Below are 15,509 nucleotides of genomic sequence, written 5' to 3'. Positions count from 1 at the left end.
GAAGCAATTTGAGAGTGGAGCCAGGGGACGCTGGCAGAGTGTTGAATGGAATACTTCATCCAAGAAAATTAAGACAATGGTATGGAATTCAGGGAGAGACTGAGGTTCTTGAGCAAATTGACATAGGGAAGAACAAGGTATTGGAGGTGTTAGCAGCTTTAAATGTGGATAAAGTTCCAAGTCCAGATAACTATGCCCTAGACTGCTGTGGGAGACATGGGAGGAGATTGCAGGGGCTCTGACCCAAATTTTCAATTCCTCTCTGGTTACAGGGATGGTGCCAAATGACTGGAGAACAGCTAATGTGGTTCTGCTTTTCAAGAAGAGTTGTAGAGATAAACCAGGGAATTACAGACCAACAATTCTCACATCAGTGGTAGGGAAACTATTGGAAAAATTTCTGAAGATCAGCATCTTATCTCCACTTAGAAGCAAAGCTTGATCAGGGTTAGTCAGCATGGCTTCATCAGAGGGAGGTAACCAGGAGTACAGATGAGGGTAGTGCAGTTGAAGTAGTTTATATGGATTTCAGCAAAGCCCTTGACAAGGTTCCATATGGGAGACTTGTAAAGAAGGTAAATTCACATGGTTTACAGGGTAATTTGATAAAATGGATTCAAAATTGGCTCAGTTGTAGGGAGATAGAGGGTGATGACAGAAGGCTGCTTTAGTGACTGGAAGCCAGTAGCGTGCCACAGGGATCAGTATTGGGCCCCCTATTATTTGTCATATTTATATAAATAACATTGATGACTATGTGGGGGTAGGGTTAGTAAGTTTGTGGATGACAAAGATTGGATGGATGGTTAATAGTGAGGCAGTGCGTCTTGGGTTACAAACCATAGGTGGAATGGTCAAATGTGCAGGTAAGCAGCAGATGGAATTTAGCCCTGAAAAGTTCTGTGGAAAAGGGACCTTGGCATGTTTGTCCACAGGTCTCAAAGCAGAAGGGTATGTTAGTAGGATGGTATAAAAGGCATATGGAACATTTGCCTTTATCAAAATCAAGGCATAGATTACAAAAGTAGGGTCGTCATGTTGCAGTTGTATAGAAATTTGATGAGGCAACAACTGGCATACTGTGTGCAGTTCTGGTTGCCTCCTTATCGGACGGATGTATTGCACTGGAGGACGTGCAAAGGAGATTCACCAGGATGCTGCCTGGGATAGAACATTTAAGTTATGGAGATAGTTTGGGCAAGCTTTGGTTGTTTTCATTGGAGCAGAGAAGACAGGGGGTAATCTGATTGAGGTATACAAGGTTTAATGGTGAACTGTTTGAGAAAATAACAGGGCAAGTACATAGAGGAACCAGTAGACAGTGCACTTCGATTTCCAAAAGACATTTGACAAGATGCTGCACAAGAGGAAAGCTCATGAAAGTACAAGGAGGAGAAAGTGTGTTAACTTGAATTGAAAGCTGGCCATCACAAACTAGATCCTTTCCAGGGAGTGAAAAGGTGCAATTAAATGGACTAACACAAAGATGAGTTCTCAGGCCACAATTGTTCACTTAGGGACAGAATGCAAGGTTTCCAATTTTGCCAATGATACAAAAATAGGTGGAAGGACATGTAGTGACAAGGATAGTGAGAGTCTGCAACAGGATAGAGATAGCAAAAACCTGGCAAATGGAGTTTACTTTGGGGGAGTGAGGTCGAGCACTTTTGGTGGAAGAAATCAAGACAGATTATTTAACTGGAGAGACACTGCAGGTGAGCAAAGTAGAGGAATCAAGGTGTTCTTGTGCATGAATCATAAAAAGCTAGCAGCAGGTCCAACAAGTAATTAAGGCAGCAAATGGCATTTATTACAAAGGAGTTTAAAAATAGGGAGGTTTTGTTGCAATTGTAAAAAGGTGGTGTGAAGTATCACCAAGTACTGTATATAATTTGTTCCCTTAAACAAAATATATAGTAACATTGGAGGCAGTCCAAAGGTGATGCACCAGGTTAATTCCTGGGATGAGGATCTTGTCCCATCAAGAAAAACTGAATAGTCTGAGCCTGGATTTCTTGAAGTTCAGAAGACCAAGGGGTGACGAAAGTAGATGGTGAAACCAAAAGAGAAATTGCTGGAAAATCTCAGCAGGTCTGGCAGCATCTGTAAAGAGAGAAAAGAGCTGACATTGAGTCCAGATGACCCTTTGTCAGATAGTAATGGTGAGATGTTTTCACTAGTGGGAGAGTTTCAAATAAGGGGACAAGCTACTAGATAAAAGGCTGGTCATTATGATGTACGTAGAAATTTTTTCCTTGCAGAGGGTAGTGAATCTCTAGAATTCTCTGCCCAAAAGAGAGGAGGAGGCTGGATCATTAGAAATATTAAGATGGTGGTGGATAAATATTTGATAGATCAAGGAATAGAGGGCAGTGGGGAAATGGCACAGAAAAAAGGACTGAGGCTAGCATAGATCAGCCACAATTGTATTGAATAGTGAGGCAGGCTTGAAGAGCCTGGTGGCTTACTCCTGCTTCTATTTCTTGTATTGGTTGTGTAAGCTTTTGTGGGCTTGTGTAGGCTGCTGCCATGGATGAAGGAATTATCTACAAAGAAAGGTTAAGCAGATGAGGTCTATACTCAAACAAAAACTAAAGGAGTAGGCCATTTGGCCTTGAGTCTATTCTACCATTCATTTTGGTAACAGCTGATCAAATTCAATATTCTGATTCCCCTGTCCCTTGAGCCTCAAAAGTTATATTAATTTCTTCTTGAAATCAGATAACATTTTGGCGTCAGAAAAGTATGAGGTAGTCCTTTTGAAACATTTAAAATGGAGGAAGCATGACAGTAGACTCTGCCCTTCATGGGGGAAGGAACAATTTTTTTAAAAAGTCTCACGAGAGAGGTGAGATTTTCTCCTCCTATTCATTGTTTGAAATGCTGTACTGGATGCTGGGTCTATGAGGCAAATCAGCAGGAAAGTGGAGTTAAAGCAATAATCAGATCAGCTTTGATCTTATTCAATGATGCTGCAGCTAAATAGCCTACTTCCATGTCTTTATGATCTCATGACATATACTGCTGCCTGAAACAGCAAGGTAATTTGCTTGTATCAAACTGCTATAGGAAAAAATGTTGTGGTGCACCAGCACTGGGATTGCAGTATCTTACAGCAACTCACCACTACCTTTAAAGTTAAAGATGCTGACATGGTCAATAATCACCATATCCCCTGAAAAATGTAATACTAACACTTTCCAAGTTAGTGCAAGGCCAGAAATGAAGTAAACTTAATAATCCTGCAGCTTTTAGGATGTACTCAAGGAATCTGACTCAATCCAAGTGTTTACAGATCATTTTTCCAGGATCCAATTCCCATGCTAGTTTGAATTGTGGGAGCTGGGCACCAAGGAGAAAACAGCTAGGAAATATATTTAAATTTCTGCATATTTAGATTGATCTACTCACTTTTTGGAAGGTTGTTTGACAGCTGAAGTAGAAACTGCATTGTTGTTGATTGTCTGAGCAATGCTTGCTGGCTTCTGTACCTCTGTTTTTTCCATAGCTTTCACACTTTCAATTGGATCTGAACACTGTCGATCTGAATTGCCAAGAACCAATTCTTCAGAACTGGGAGAAGTTTCAATTTTAAAAGCTTCACCTGGCTTCTGCACCTCACCCATTTCCTTTTCAATGGACTCAACATTTTCTGCTGGATTTGATGTACACAGTCTATCAGAATTGGTTGCTGGTAGTTTAGCAGAGCTGGGAGAATTACCAATTTTAGAACCTCCACCAAAGGGATTAAAATTTAGATCATCTAGTTTGTCCCACTCAATGTTGTACTCCATCTTTGGGACTAAAGCATCATCAGAATTAGCTTCCTCATTCTGCTTCACAGCTTCCTTGGTCTGTTTCTCTGATTCGGCATATGTAGTCTTTTTTGCAGTCACACCTGGCTTCTTAAGCTGCATTTGACCTCCAGGTCTCTTCCCCAACTTTTTTGGTGGGGGATTCTCACCCTTAACAGAACTATCATTGAATTCAATCTCCAACCGCACTGGTTGCACGAGGTCAATGCCTTTTGTGTTTTCATACGATTGATTGTGCTCAGGTAATGTAATTGGAAGCTTTGGCTCTCCTGTTTGGCATGGGTCAATAAAATCAAAACCAATATCAAGATCATCTTTTGGAGGAAGTTGTGAAATTTGCACATTTGTCTGGCTTGAGCTAGGATCCATCTTCTCAAGATCTTCTTCCCCATAGTTGGATGATGGCGATATGATCACCTTACAATTCTGTTCGACATTGCTTTGACTTTCCACCAATGGTGAAAGGACATCTGTTGAATCATTTCTACCACAGTCTGCATGGCTGTTGGAGGCAGTGATTTTTGACAGATTCGCAGTTTGCTTATGCTGTGTTTGGTCATCTGAGGAAATTTTAGTAGATTGTTCCAGACAGTCAAGTTCAGTGTCAGTCAATTTCTTTGCTGGGGAGTTTAAGACCTTGGACACACCCTGAAAAGGGTTAAATGAATCAAGCATGTCAAAATCCAGTGTATAGGTTCCTCTGTACGACATATGCTCCTCAGCCTCAAGACCATGATCATTGGCAGCAGTTTGTTTGATCTCTGACAATAGCAAAATGATAATTCCAAAGGTCAGCCATCATTGTGCTACATTTAAATTGTTCAGAAAAATATCTGTAACTTAATACGTTAAAATGTCTGTTTATTCCAAATCTTGATTTTTTTTTTTTGCTAAATGCCCAATACAAAAGTTTGAAACCAGTCCAGGTGTTTTTTTAAGTACATTGAAATAAGATCCACATCAAGTAAATTAGAAACAGATTGACACAGGAATATAATGGAACAATAGGATGCTTTTAAAAGAAATGGTTCAGGTATTGTAAAAAGTACAGTCCTACATAGAACAAAAATGGGAGGGAGGGAGGGAGGGAGGGAGGGAGGGCAAGATGAAGCTAACAAAAGGCTCTTGTCAGATTTCAAGTTGATAAATGAGAATTAGGGTAAAAACAGATTTCAGAAGAGAGATGAGAAAGAAATAAAAACAAGGTACGAGGAGACTGGCAACCAAATGAATCCAAGAGTTTTTGACAGGCATATAAACCAAAAATAAAAAGGATGGTCAGAGAAGGGGGAGAACCGATAAGAGACCAAGATGGGGATGGAGGAAGGGGTGTGCATCAGGCACTAAACAAGTACTTTGCAAATATCTTTACCCAGGAAGAACATTATAATATTTGAAAGAAAAATGAGTTATAATTTGATAGGCATAGGTACTAGATACTAGCTAGTCGTCAACAGAATTGGATAGGATAAATCCAAGGATGCAGAAAGCAGCAAGGGTGGAAACTGCCTATAATGATCCAATCCTCCTTGTTTGGACTGAAGAACTGCAATATTATGGGGCATGGTTGCTGGTTAGACCAGTATTGATACTGCCCATTCTAACTTTCTTTGGCAGCAGTGAGCCAGTTTCTGGAAATGTGGTAATAACTGCCATGCAAGTACATGCACAATGTCATTTGGGAGGAGTTCCAGGATTCTGACCAATGACAAAACCATATTACCACTCCTTCACTAAGTCAGGAGGGTATGGAGCTTGGATGGTAGCACTCCCATGCATCTGCCACTCTGGCCCTTCTAGGTAGAAGTAGTGGGTTTGGAAGCTACTTTGGCAAATTGCTGCAATGCATCCTGCAGATAGTAAAACACTGCTGCCACTGTGCATTTGTGTGGAGGGTGTGCCAATCAAGTAGGCTGCTTTGTCCTGGATGGTGTCATTTCTTGAGTAATTGGCATTGCACACATCCAGATAAGCATACCACACCACTCCTTTTGCCTTGTAGATGTCAGGCAGACTTTGAAGAGTCAGGATTTCAGCCTGAGCTACTCTTGTAGCCACATTTCAAAAAAAAATAGTAATACCATTGAATGTCATGGGAAGATGGTTGGGTTCCCAGAAACAGTCATTTCTGGCTAACTAAGCCAGGTGCTTATTGAAGAGAGATATAGCTTGCTTCAGTATTTGGAGGAGTTATGAATTGTCAATCAGCAGGATTTCTGTCCTTCTGATAGAGGGACAGCCATTGATGAAGCAGATGGAAGATTGCTGGGCCTAGGACACTACACTGCAGAATTCCTGCATGGTGCCCTGGGGCTGAGATAATTGACAGCAGTACAGTAGTTAGCACTGCTGTCTCAGCACCAGGCACCTGGGTGATTGGTTTCCTCCCACAGTCCAAAGATGCAGTTAGATTGATGGGCAATTTTAGCATGGCCAGTTGGTATCAGGGGATTATCAGTGCAGGCTCAAAGGGCCAAATGGCCTCCTCCTACACTGTCAGGATTCAATAACTTCCAACAACTACCTTGCTTTGTGCCAGGTGTGACTGCACCCAATCAAATTGGGTTGACGACTGGTGCTGGCAATCTTGTTTTTAGGTATCCCTTTTGCTGCTCCTAGCATGCCTCCTGCACTCTTCATTGAACTAGGGGGTTGATCCCCTAATTTGGGGGCAATGCTAGGGCAGGGGATGTGCTGCATCATGTGGATACAGATCGTGGCTGTATACAAATTTGCTGCTGATAGGTTATCGTATCTCATGGATGCCCAGTTCTAGTTCTGATCAAAATCTATCCAGTTAGCACAGTGGTAACACCACACATGACAAAGGATCATGTGAAGGTAGAGATTAAGTCCTATAGGGACTATGATGGTGACCCTTACCAATACTGTCATGGGCAGATGCATCTGTGACAGGTATGTTGAGGAAGAAAGATTTTCTCTTGTTCACCACCTGCTTTGTTTTTTTGGTATTCATTTGTGGGAAGTCAGCTTTGCTGGCTGACCAGCATTTAAAGCCTATTCCTAGTTGCCTGAGGGTTGTTGAGTCAACCACATTGCTGTGGCTCTGGAGTCACATCAGCCAGATCAGGCAAGAACAGATTTCCTTCCATACTGGACATTAGAGATGGGTTTTCCAACAAATCAGCAATGGTTTCATGGTCATCATTAAATTCTCAAATGGCCTCCTTCTGCACTTTACAAATTCAAATCCCACCATCTGCCATGGCTGGATTTGAACCTGGGTCCCCAGAACATTAGCTGAGCTTCTGGATTAATAGACTAGCCATAACTCACTAGGCCACCTTGCAGTAACACATAGCTGCTAGACTAGTTAGGCAAGGCAATGTCATTTAAGAGTGTGCATGGTCAACAAGGCTGGTTTTGCAGTTACTTCTAGTATCTCAGTCATCTAGTTTAATTCCATTTTGTAGTTTAGGGTGACTTGCTCATCCATTTCACAAGGCAATGAGAGTCAACAACATTGCTACAAGTTCAGAGGCACATGTGGACCAGACCAGCAGATTTGCTTTCACAAAAGAATATTAACGAACCAAGTATAAACCAGAAACTATGACCCACTTTAAACTTGGGTAATGGAAAAGATTTCAGAAACAATAAACCTGGGACAAAATTTTCACTTGGGAGAGTATGGGATTAAACTGGAGGACAAATTGTGTTCAGAAGTAACAGGAGGGTTAATGTGATGTGAATGGATTTCTAAAAGGCATTGGATTTGGTATTGTTTGCTCAGCAAAGTGGAAGCCCATGGATTAAAAGCAGTGGTACCACATTCATGAGCTTAGCAAGCAAAAAGAAACAATATTTTTCAGACTAGAGGGCATTCCCCAGGGGCCAGTAAATGCAAGTTTAAATTAGAAAGTATTGTGACCTGTGGAGAAGGATACAGGTTAGAACTGTAGAGAAGTTACAGCACAGAAAGAGATAATTCAGCCCATCATTTACTTTATCTAGTCCCTTCATCCTCCTTCTATTCTGAAGAAAACAAACCTATCCTATCCAATCATTCCTCATAACTGCAATTTTCAAGTTCTAGCAACAATATGGGAGGAGTCTGCACAAGGCAGATGCAATAGAAAACAGGGTTAGAGGTTAAAGCAGCCAGAAACTACGAAAAACCTATATTTAAAAACTGGTTTGGCATCAACTGCAATAGTGTGTCCAACTCTTGGCATTGTACTTTTAGATGGTGAGGTTTAGAAAGTGGAGAAAGCGTTTAGGGACAAGGAGCTTCAGTTATGTTTATAGATTGATGCAGTAATTGTTCAAGAAGTTTTAGTTGATGTTCAAATTCATGACAGGTCTAGGCAGAGAAACTGTTCCCATTGGTAAAAGAGTTGGTAAACAAGGGGATAAGTTAAGCAAAAATGTCAGAGTCAAAAAGGAGGCACATGACATGCTGAGGCAGCTGGGATCAAGTGGATCCTTGAAGAGTGTAGAGGGTGTCAGAGTACAAGTGTGGGAACTCAAGATTGCTTTGGCAGATAAATCAAAAGAGAATCCAAAGAACTTCTTTAAATACATAAAGGGCAAAAGAGTAACAAGGGAGAGAGTAGGCCTTCTTGAGGATTAGCAAGGTCATGTGCAGGTTCATAAGAGATGGACAAGATCCTAAATGAATATTTCTCATCAGTGTTTACTGTTGAAGAGCATGGATGTTAGGAAACTTGGGGAAATAAATAGTGATGTCTTGAGGAGTGTGCATATTAGAGAAAGAGATCCTGGAAATCTTGAGTATCAAGGTAGATAAATCCCCAGGATCTGAAGGTGTGCCAGGATGTTGTGGGAGGCTAGGGAGGAAATTGCAGATCCCTTAGCAAAGGCATTTGAATCATTAACAGCCACAGGCAAGATGCCCAAAGATTGGAGGGTGGCAAACATGCCTTTGTTTAAGAAGGGCTGCAAGGAAAAGCCTGGGAACTACAGGCTGTGAGCCTAAAGTCTGTAGTGGGAAGGTTGTTAGAAAATATTCAGACAGGATCTACAGGCATTTGGAGAGGCAGCAACTGATTAGGAACAATCAGCATGCTTTCAGAGTGGAAAATCATGTCTCAAATTTGGTTGAGTTTTTTGAAGGGGTAAAGGAGGTAGATGAGGGCAGTTCAATCGACATTATCTACATGGATTTTAGCAAAGTCTTTGACTCAGTTGTTACATAAATCTCATGGGGTCCAGGGTTGGATGTGCTCAGTTAACGGAAAGACATGTGGGGAGAATAAGATTTAGGGGTACAGGATCCTTGAAAGTGGAGTCACAGGTGGACAGGGTGGTGATGGCAGTATTTGGCATGCTTGGTTTCATTGGTCAGAAAATGGAGTACAGGAGATGGGATTTCTTGAAGTTGTATGAGACATTGTGTAGAGTTCTAATTGCCCTATTATAGCAAGAATATGATTAAACTAGAAAAGAGCACAGAAGATTTACTAGGGTGCTATCGGGATTTGATAGTTCGAGTTATAAGGAGAGGCTGGATAGACTGGAACTTCCCACCCCCACCCCTCTGAGTATAGGAAGCTTATGGATGATCTTAGAGATCTATAAAATAATAAAGGGGCAGAGATAGTCAAAATCTTTTACCAAAGGTAGGGGAGTCTAAAACTAGAGGGCATAGGTTTAAAGGTGAGGGGGTAATACACAAAAGGATCCAGGGGACAATTTTTTTTTCCCCCCCATAGAGGGTGGTGAGTGTCTGGAATGAGCTGCCAGAAGGAGGAGACGGGTACAATTTTATCTTTTAAAAAGCATTTAAAAAAGTTGTGGGCAAGATAGGTAGAGAGGGATATGGACCAAATGTGGGCCATTGGGAATAGTTAAAATGGTAAAAACTGGACGCTTGGACAAATTGGACCAAAAAGGCCTGTTTCATGCTGTAAACTCTGACTCTCACCACCACTGGCAATGGGGAGTGAACAAACACTTAATAGCAGGAGCCAAGGTTTGAAATACAGTGCCCAAGAGTGCAGAAGTCAATTCAATTGTAGCTAGCAAACAAAACAAGAAATTGAATAAGCACCTGAAGAGAAATTTTTGTAGAGCTACAAGTGTAGTAGAACTATGCAATTAACAGACAGCCAGTATGGATATGATGGGCTGAAATACCTCCAGCTATAACTATTCTACAATTCTAATTTTTATAGTTTTGGACATTACAAGGCAACTTGTTCCTGTGCTCACATGCAGTAGATTTCATAGCAAGTATTCTATAAGAGATCTTAAGGTGATGTAATGAAAAGAAAGCTCTTAAAATTAGTCAATGTATAATATTCCCTTTGCCAAATCAAATAGGAATTGCTCTGCAGACAACATTGCCTTATCCATTTCACAAATAAATTTAAGATTCCCAATTTTGAAATGTCATTATGCAAGTTTGGACACATTTACCTGTTTCTTCAGGCTGTCGATCAGAACAGAGAATATCAGAAGTACCTCCAGAATCTTCATGCCTGCAATAGGGATAAAAAGTTTAGAGCTTGCTTATTCTCACTATACTGTGAACTGAAATTCTAAGAGTTAATACTTGAAAAGTCAGCCAGATTGAAGGTTGATGATCTCCCTAAACTTGATGAGTTACACTGGGACAGCATTAGTGGCACAATGGTTAACACTGCTGCCTCACAGCATCAGGGAACCAGTTTCAATTTCTGGCTTGGGTCACTGTGGAGATTGCACATTCTCCCCATGTCCACATGGGTTTCCTCCACTTGCTTTGGTTTCTCCCTCCCCCACCACAGTCCAAAAGTAGTGCTGGGTAGGTGTACCGGCCATGCTAAATTCTCCCTCAGTATATCTGGACAAGCACCCAAATGTGGTGACCAGGGAATTTTCACAATAACTTCATTGCAGTGTTAATATAAGCCTACTTGTGACACTAGTAAATAAAATTAATCCCAGAGTGCTGAAGGTAGCAATTTAGAGATAGCCAATTTCAAAAATTCTATATCTGGAAAAGCTCCTGCAGACTGGAAAGTAGCAAATGTAATCCCACTATTAAAAGGAGGTAAGTAGAGAAAACTGAACTGGAGACATGTTAGTTTGACATCAGGTGAAAGTGTTAGAATTTATCACAAAGAGCATGGTATACAAACACTTAGACAGTACTGGTAAAATTGGGCACATTCAACATTGGTTTGTGAATGTGAACATTAGGTTTGACAACCTGAGCTTTTTTTTTGAGAATGGTTACTTGTAGCATAAAAAAGAGAACTGGTGGACGTGATGTATTTGGATTTTCAGAAGGCTTTCAATAGAAGGTCCACACAGGAGGTACAAAATATAGAATCTATGGAACTGGGTGTAATATAGATGGTATAAATTCAAAATTGGTTGAGACAAAAAGATCAAAATAAACAATTCATTTTCAGAATGGCAGGAAATTACTATTGAGATGCCACAGCTGTTCACAATTTAAGTTAATATATTGTGAGGGAGAGGGGCTGTGATATTGTACGAATGAAGTAGTGGCATGGTGGGAAAATTGGTCAAGTATTTAGTACAAAGGAAAAGTGACTCTGCAAAACCTAAGACATGAATAAAACCAGAGAAGGCCAAATGCCTGATCTCAGTCTAGCTTGATAAGGTTGACTCCACATACCCTGGGACTACATATGCAAAATAAGACAAGGTCAGAGTCACAGAACCTTCTATTACATCAGAAAAAACAGGATATGGTCAGAGATCACTGAACTTTTCTGTTCCTTCAAAGGACAAGATAATGATATTGATGAGAGGGGTCTGGGAGGTCACTGGATCATAATACAATTAATGATTATTACTGCTTGTATTACTAATTGAATTCTTTAAGTCATGTAAACTGATAAAAAGGTATAACTATTGACTTGGTGCTTGTAGTTGGCACAGTCTTGGGACAGAATCAGCAGTTTGTGCTGACCACCGTTTCCAAGATTCTGCCATATACTGTATGCAGTCTTTCGGAAATAAAGATAAGTTGTTTTGTTGGAATGAATTTTGTTGAGTTTCTCTACCACAGTCAAGAAACAGGAAAAATTTCCACTTCAACAGTCAATTGTAATATCCAAATTTGTTGATAACCAAAGGTAGGTAAGGAGGTCACATGCAAACTTTCCAGGCATGATCACAGCACTAAGGACTCAGGTGACCATGTAAGGTTTGCACATGGTGTTGCACAGGTTTCCTCCAGTGCAGGTTAGGTTAATTGGCCATGCTAAAAAATCACACATTAGTGTCAGGAGGAATTAGCAGGGCAAGTATGTGGAGCTATAGGGATTGGTTGTTGATGCAGGCTTGATGGGCCAAATGGCCTCTCTGTACTGTAGGGATTCTAAGTGAATGGACACAAACATTCACATTATAAGCCATCTGCTGTAAGTGTGAAGTTGTCCACTTCTGTTAGGAAGATGACAATATTATGTTAAGAGGTTGGGGAAGTGTCGAAGGCCAAAGGGACCTACTTGTCATTGTTCATGAGTCAATAAAAGCTAACACATAGGCGCAACATGGGATTCAGTATAAGATATAAAGATGCCTTGCTGCAATTGTATAGGGCATTGGTAAGACCAACCCTGGGGAGTATTGTGTATAGTCTCCTTATTTAAGGAGAACATATTTGCCAGAGAGGGAGGGCAGAGCTTCACCAGAATGCTTCTGGGGTTGGATTAGGAGATTGCAAAAGCTTGGCAAGTATTCTCCAGAGTTTTAAAAAATAAATGGCTCTCATGGAGTTGCAGGGCATGACATGGTACCTGTAGATGGGACATTTCCCCGATTGCTGAATCTAGAACCATGGAGACAATTTCAGAGAAAGGGGTAGGACAGTTAAGACTGAGATGAGGAGGAATTTTTCACTCAAGGATGCAGAATTTTTGGAATTTTCTACCCAGATAGCTTTGGAAGATGTGAAATATTGAGCATGTTCAGGACAGGGGGTGTCCTTAAAACAGTACTCAATATACCTACCCTTTTTCCTCTGTCCCATCAGTATTTCCTGGACTCCCAGTGCTCTTCACATTATTTCTTCCAGCTTCATATGCATCCAATTTATTAGTCAAGTGTGAGCCAAGTACTTTGCGTGTAACAGGATCTCTTATCGGAGTCTGAAAAGACACCTAATACAAAAAAGCCATCACAAAACTTTGTGAAGTTGGATTATACCAATAGTATTGCAGAATACAACAGCAGTCAACACATTACAAATAAAAGCTAATATGCTGGAGGAGAAAAAGGCAACAGCATTCAAGAAAACTTCAAAGATTGGACTTAATGTTCTTTCACTATTAACTGCACAGGATAACAACAATAGGAAGTTAACACAAGTCTGAAACTTTGTTCAGGGACTGAGTTTGCATAATTTATCCCTTTCATTTTTATGAAATGTAGAATTCTCCCATAGTAATGAGATTCCAATTCAAATTGGAAGTCCAGTATCATTATGATTGCAATAATTTGCTTTAATGAGGGGCCCTATTTTCACAATTTTCTCGTGAAACTTTTGGTGTATGCTATTATGCTAATGCAGAAGTCCACATTAAACAGTGATGCCACTATCAAATATTTTGACTGTATAGGTTCAAAGATAAAAAGAAAAGATTCATCTTAAAAAGATGTAGCATTAAATTCAGAAAATATTACTGTACCAAAATAAATCAGCTTTGAGTTGAATGGACCTGAAATAAACTAGGCAAGTGCATGGCAGATACAAATCAGGCTCTTGAAAAGAAAACTGGATCAGCATCTGATAGCAGGGCAATAAGGGTGGGTCAGGGGAATTGCATTAACTGAGTTACTATTACAAAAAGTCAATACAAACATGGGCTAAAATGGCCTCCTTCTGTGCAAATCATTCTATTAGATGTCCAATAAATAGATCAAGAACCTAATTGGAAGAATGTTGATGGTTTACCTTTGATAATTTCATTGACGCCTTAGGATGGAAGTTTTCCTTCTGCGACATGCGAAGAATTGATGGCCTTCCTGTAGTTTCCATTGGCATTAGTGGGTCACATTGTTCATCCATCATGTTCAAACTTTTAAGGTCAAAAGTAGTGTTTTCATTCAAATACAAACTCATGCTGGTTTCAGGAAGAAACAAAAAAGTCAGATTATGTGAGGGAAAGAATAGATTTTTTAAAAATCCCAGCTTTTATTGAATGGAAGGCAGTGGCATCACAGCTTTGTCACTGGACTAGTAATCCAGAAACCCAGGGTAATGCTCTGGGGGTCCAGGTTCAAATCCCACTATGTCAGATGGTGAAATTTGAACTCAGTAAAAATCTATAATTCAGAGTCTAACGATGACCTTGAAACTATTGTCAATTGTCATAAAAACCCAACTGGAAGGGAAGGAAATCTGTCAGTCATTATTTGGGAAATAAATGCTGGCTCAGCCCAAAGCACAAGATTTTTCTATTATTTTACAGGAGTTGGGGAAAGAACAGTAGATACAAGTTGACAAACAGCTGATAATATGGATTACTGAAAGCACAGCCAACATGATACATTGTAAAGAACACTACAAAAAGGTGGCACGAAAACATCCAGACAAATCAGGATTGCTTGTAAATAGCAACTCAGCCTGTGCTGACTATGCAAGAGTATTCTAGTTCATCCCACTGCCCCATGCATCTCCATTTTCTTCTACGGAATCAATTTTGAAAGGAAGTAGTAGAGTCCATCTCCACCAGTTTCTGTAGTACACCCACATACAAAAAGTTCAAATCAAAACCAGCTGTAGCTCAATTTTTACCTCGTGTCATTTTTGGTTGCCAGTCATCTTAAATGGTGTCTGCTCGATTCTCCTCTCCATTCACAACCCCCCCCCAACCACCCATCATTAGTCCCCCTCAGGATTTTGAGGAACATAAATGCTCCCCCTCAACTTGTTTCAAAAGTGCAAAGCCCAAGCTTCATCTATCCTCTTAACTGAAGTCTCCCATCCCTCGAACTATTCACATGGCAGTAGGTAGCACTGCTACCTCAATGCTAAGGAGGCTGCATCAGTTTCTTCCAGGTGCTCTGGTTTACTCCCACAGTCCGAAAGACTGGTGCACTGGCCACGTTAAATTCTCCCTCAGTGCATCCGAACAGGTACCAGAGTGTGAAGACTTGGGAATTTTCACAGCAACTTTATTGCAGTATTAACGCAAGCCAACTTGTGACTAAAAATAAACTTAATTGAAGTTCCTCATCCCTGGAACCATTCACGTGGTTCTGTTAGGTAGGGACTTCAGATTTTGACCCAGAAATGAACGAAAAGCAATTACTTCCAGATCAGCATCATTGTGACTTGCAGTAGTGTTCAATGCACTCATTGTTCTCATGCTTCAAAAAAAAATACATTGCAGGTTATGGTTTGAGGTGCTGTTGAAATCTTTGCTGCAGTATGTAAATAAAACAGAATGCAGTCACATCATGCTAGTACAGCAGAGACCAACCCACAAATTAAATGGGTTGCTTCAGTCTGCAGGTGTCAAGCTTCTTATTGACCTACAAATGATGTAGTGGAAAGGCTTCAGGAGTCATTGCTCACTGTAGAGTACCCAGTCTGACTTCAGTATCTGTAGTCAATCCAATTTCTGGCCAATGGAGAGATTCAGCACTGGTAATGCTGTTGCCTGCTCAAGATTCATGTTGGAGAGAACCAGTTGTACCATTTGAGTGGCAGGCAAAGTTGGGAAGTGAAGTCCAAATGCCTAGATC

General features: G+C 40.6%; 1 protein-coding gene across 1 annotated transcript in view; it reads right to left on the bottom strand.

The window, feature by feature from the left end:
* The window catches only part of LOC145351618 (transforming acidic coiled-coil-containing protein 3-like), a 40,746-nt gene extending 26,865 nt beyond the window's left edge, over nucleotides 1-13,881 (bottom strand). Inside the window, exons 1-4 of the mRNA XM_080201216.1 lie at nucleotides 13,714-13,881; nucleotides 12,771-12,919; nucleotides 10,218-10,279; nucleotides 3,412-4,576 (exon numbers count right to left, since the gene is read on the bottom strand). Coding sequence (XP_080057342.1) covers nucleotides 3,412-4,576; nucleotides 10,218-10,279; nucleotides 12,771-12,919; nucleotides 13,714-13,881 — 1,544 coding nt within the window. The remainder of the gene's footprint in view (nucleotides 1-3,411; nucleotides 4,577-10,217; nucleotides 10,280-12,770; nucleotides 12,920-13,713) is intronic.
* Nucleotides 13,882-15,509: the final 1,628 nt, after the last annotated feature.

The sequence above is a fragment of the Carcharhinus amblyrhynchos genome, chromosome 1, assembly GCF_965287045.1.
Source record: "Carcharhinus amblyrhynchos chromosome 1, sCarAmb.v2.hapA, whole genome shotgun sequence".
Lineage (NCBI taxonomy): Eukaryota > Metazoa > Chordata > Chondrichthyes > Carcharhiniformes > Carcharhinidae > Carcharhinus > Carcharhinus amblyrhynchos.
This window is presented reverse-complemented; position numbering and strand designations above follow the sequence as displayed.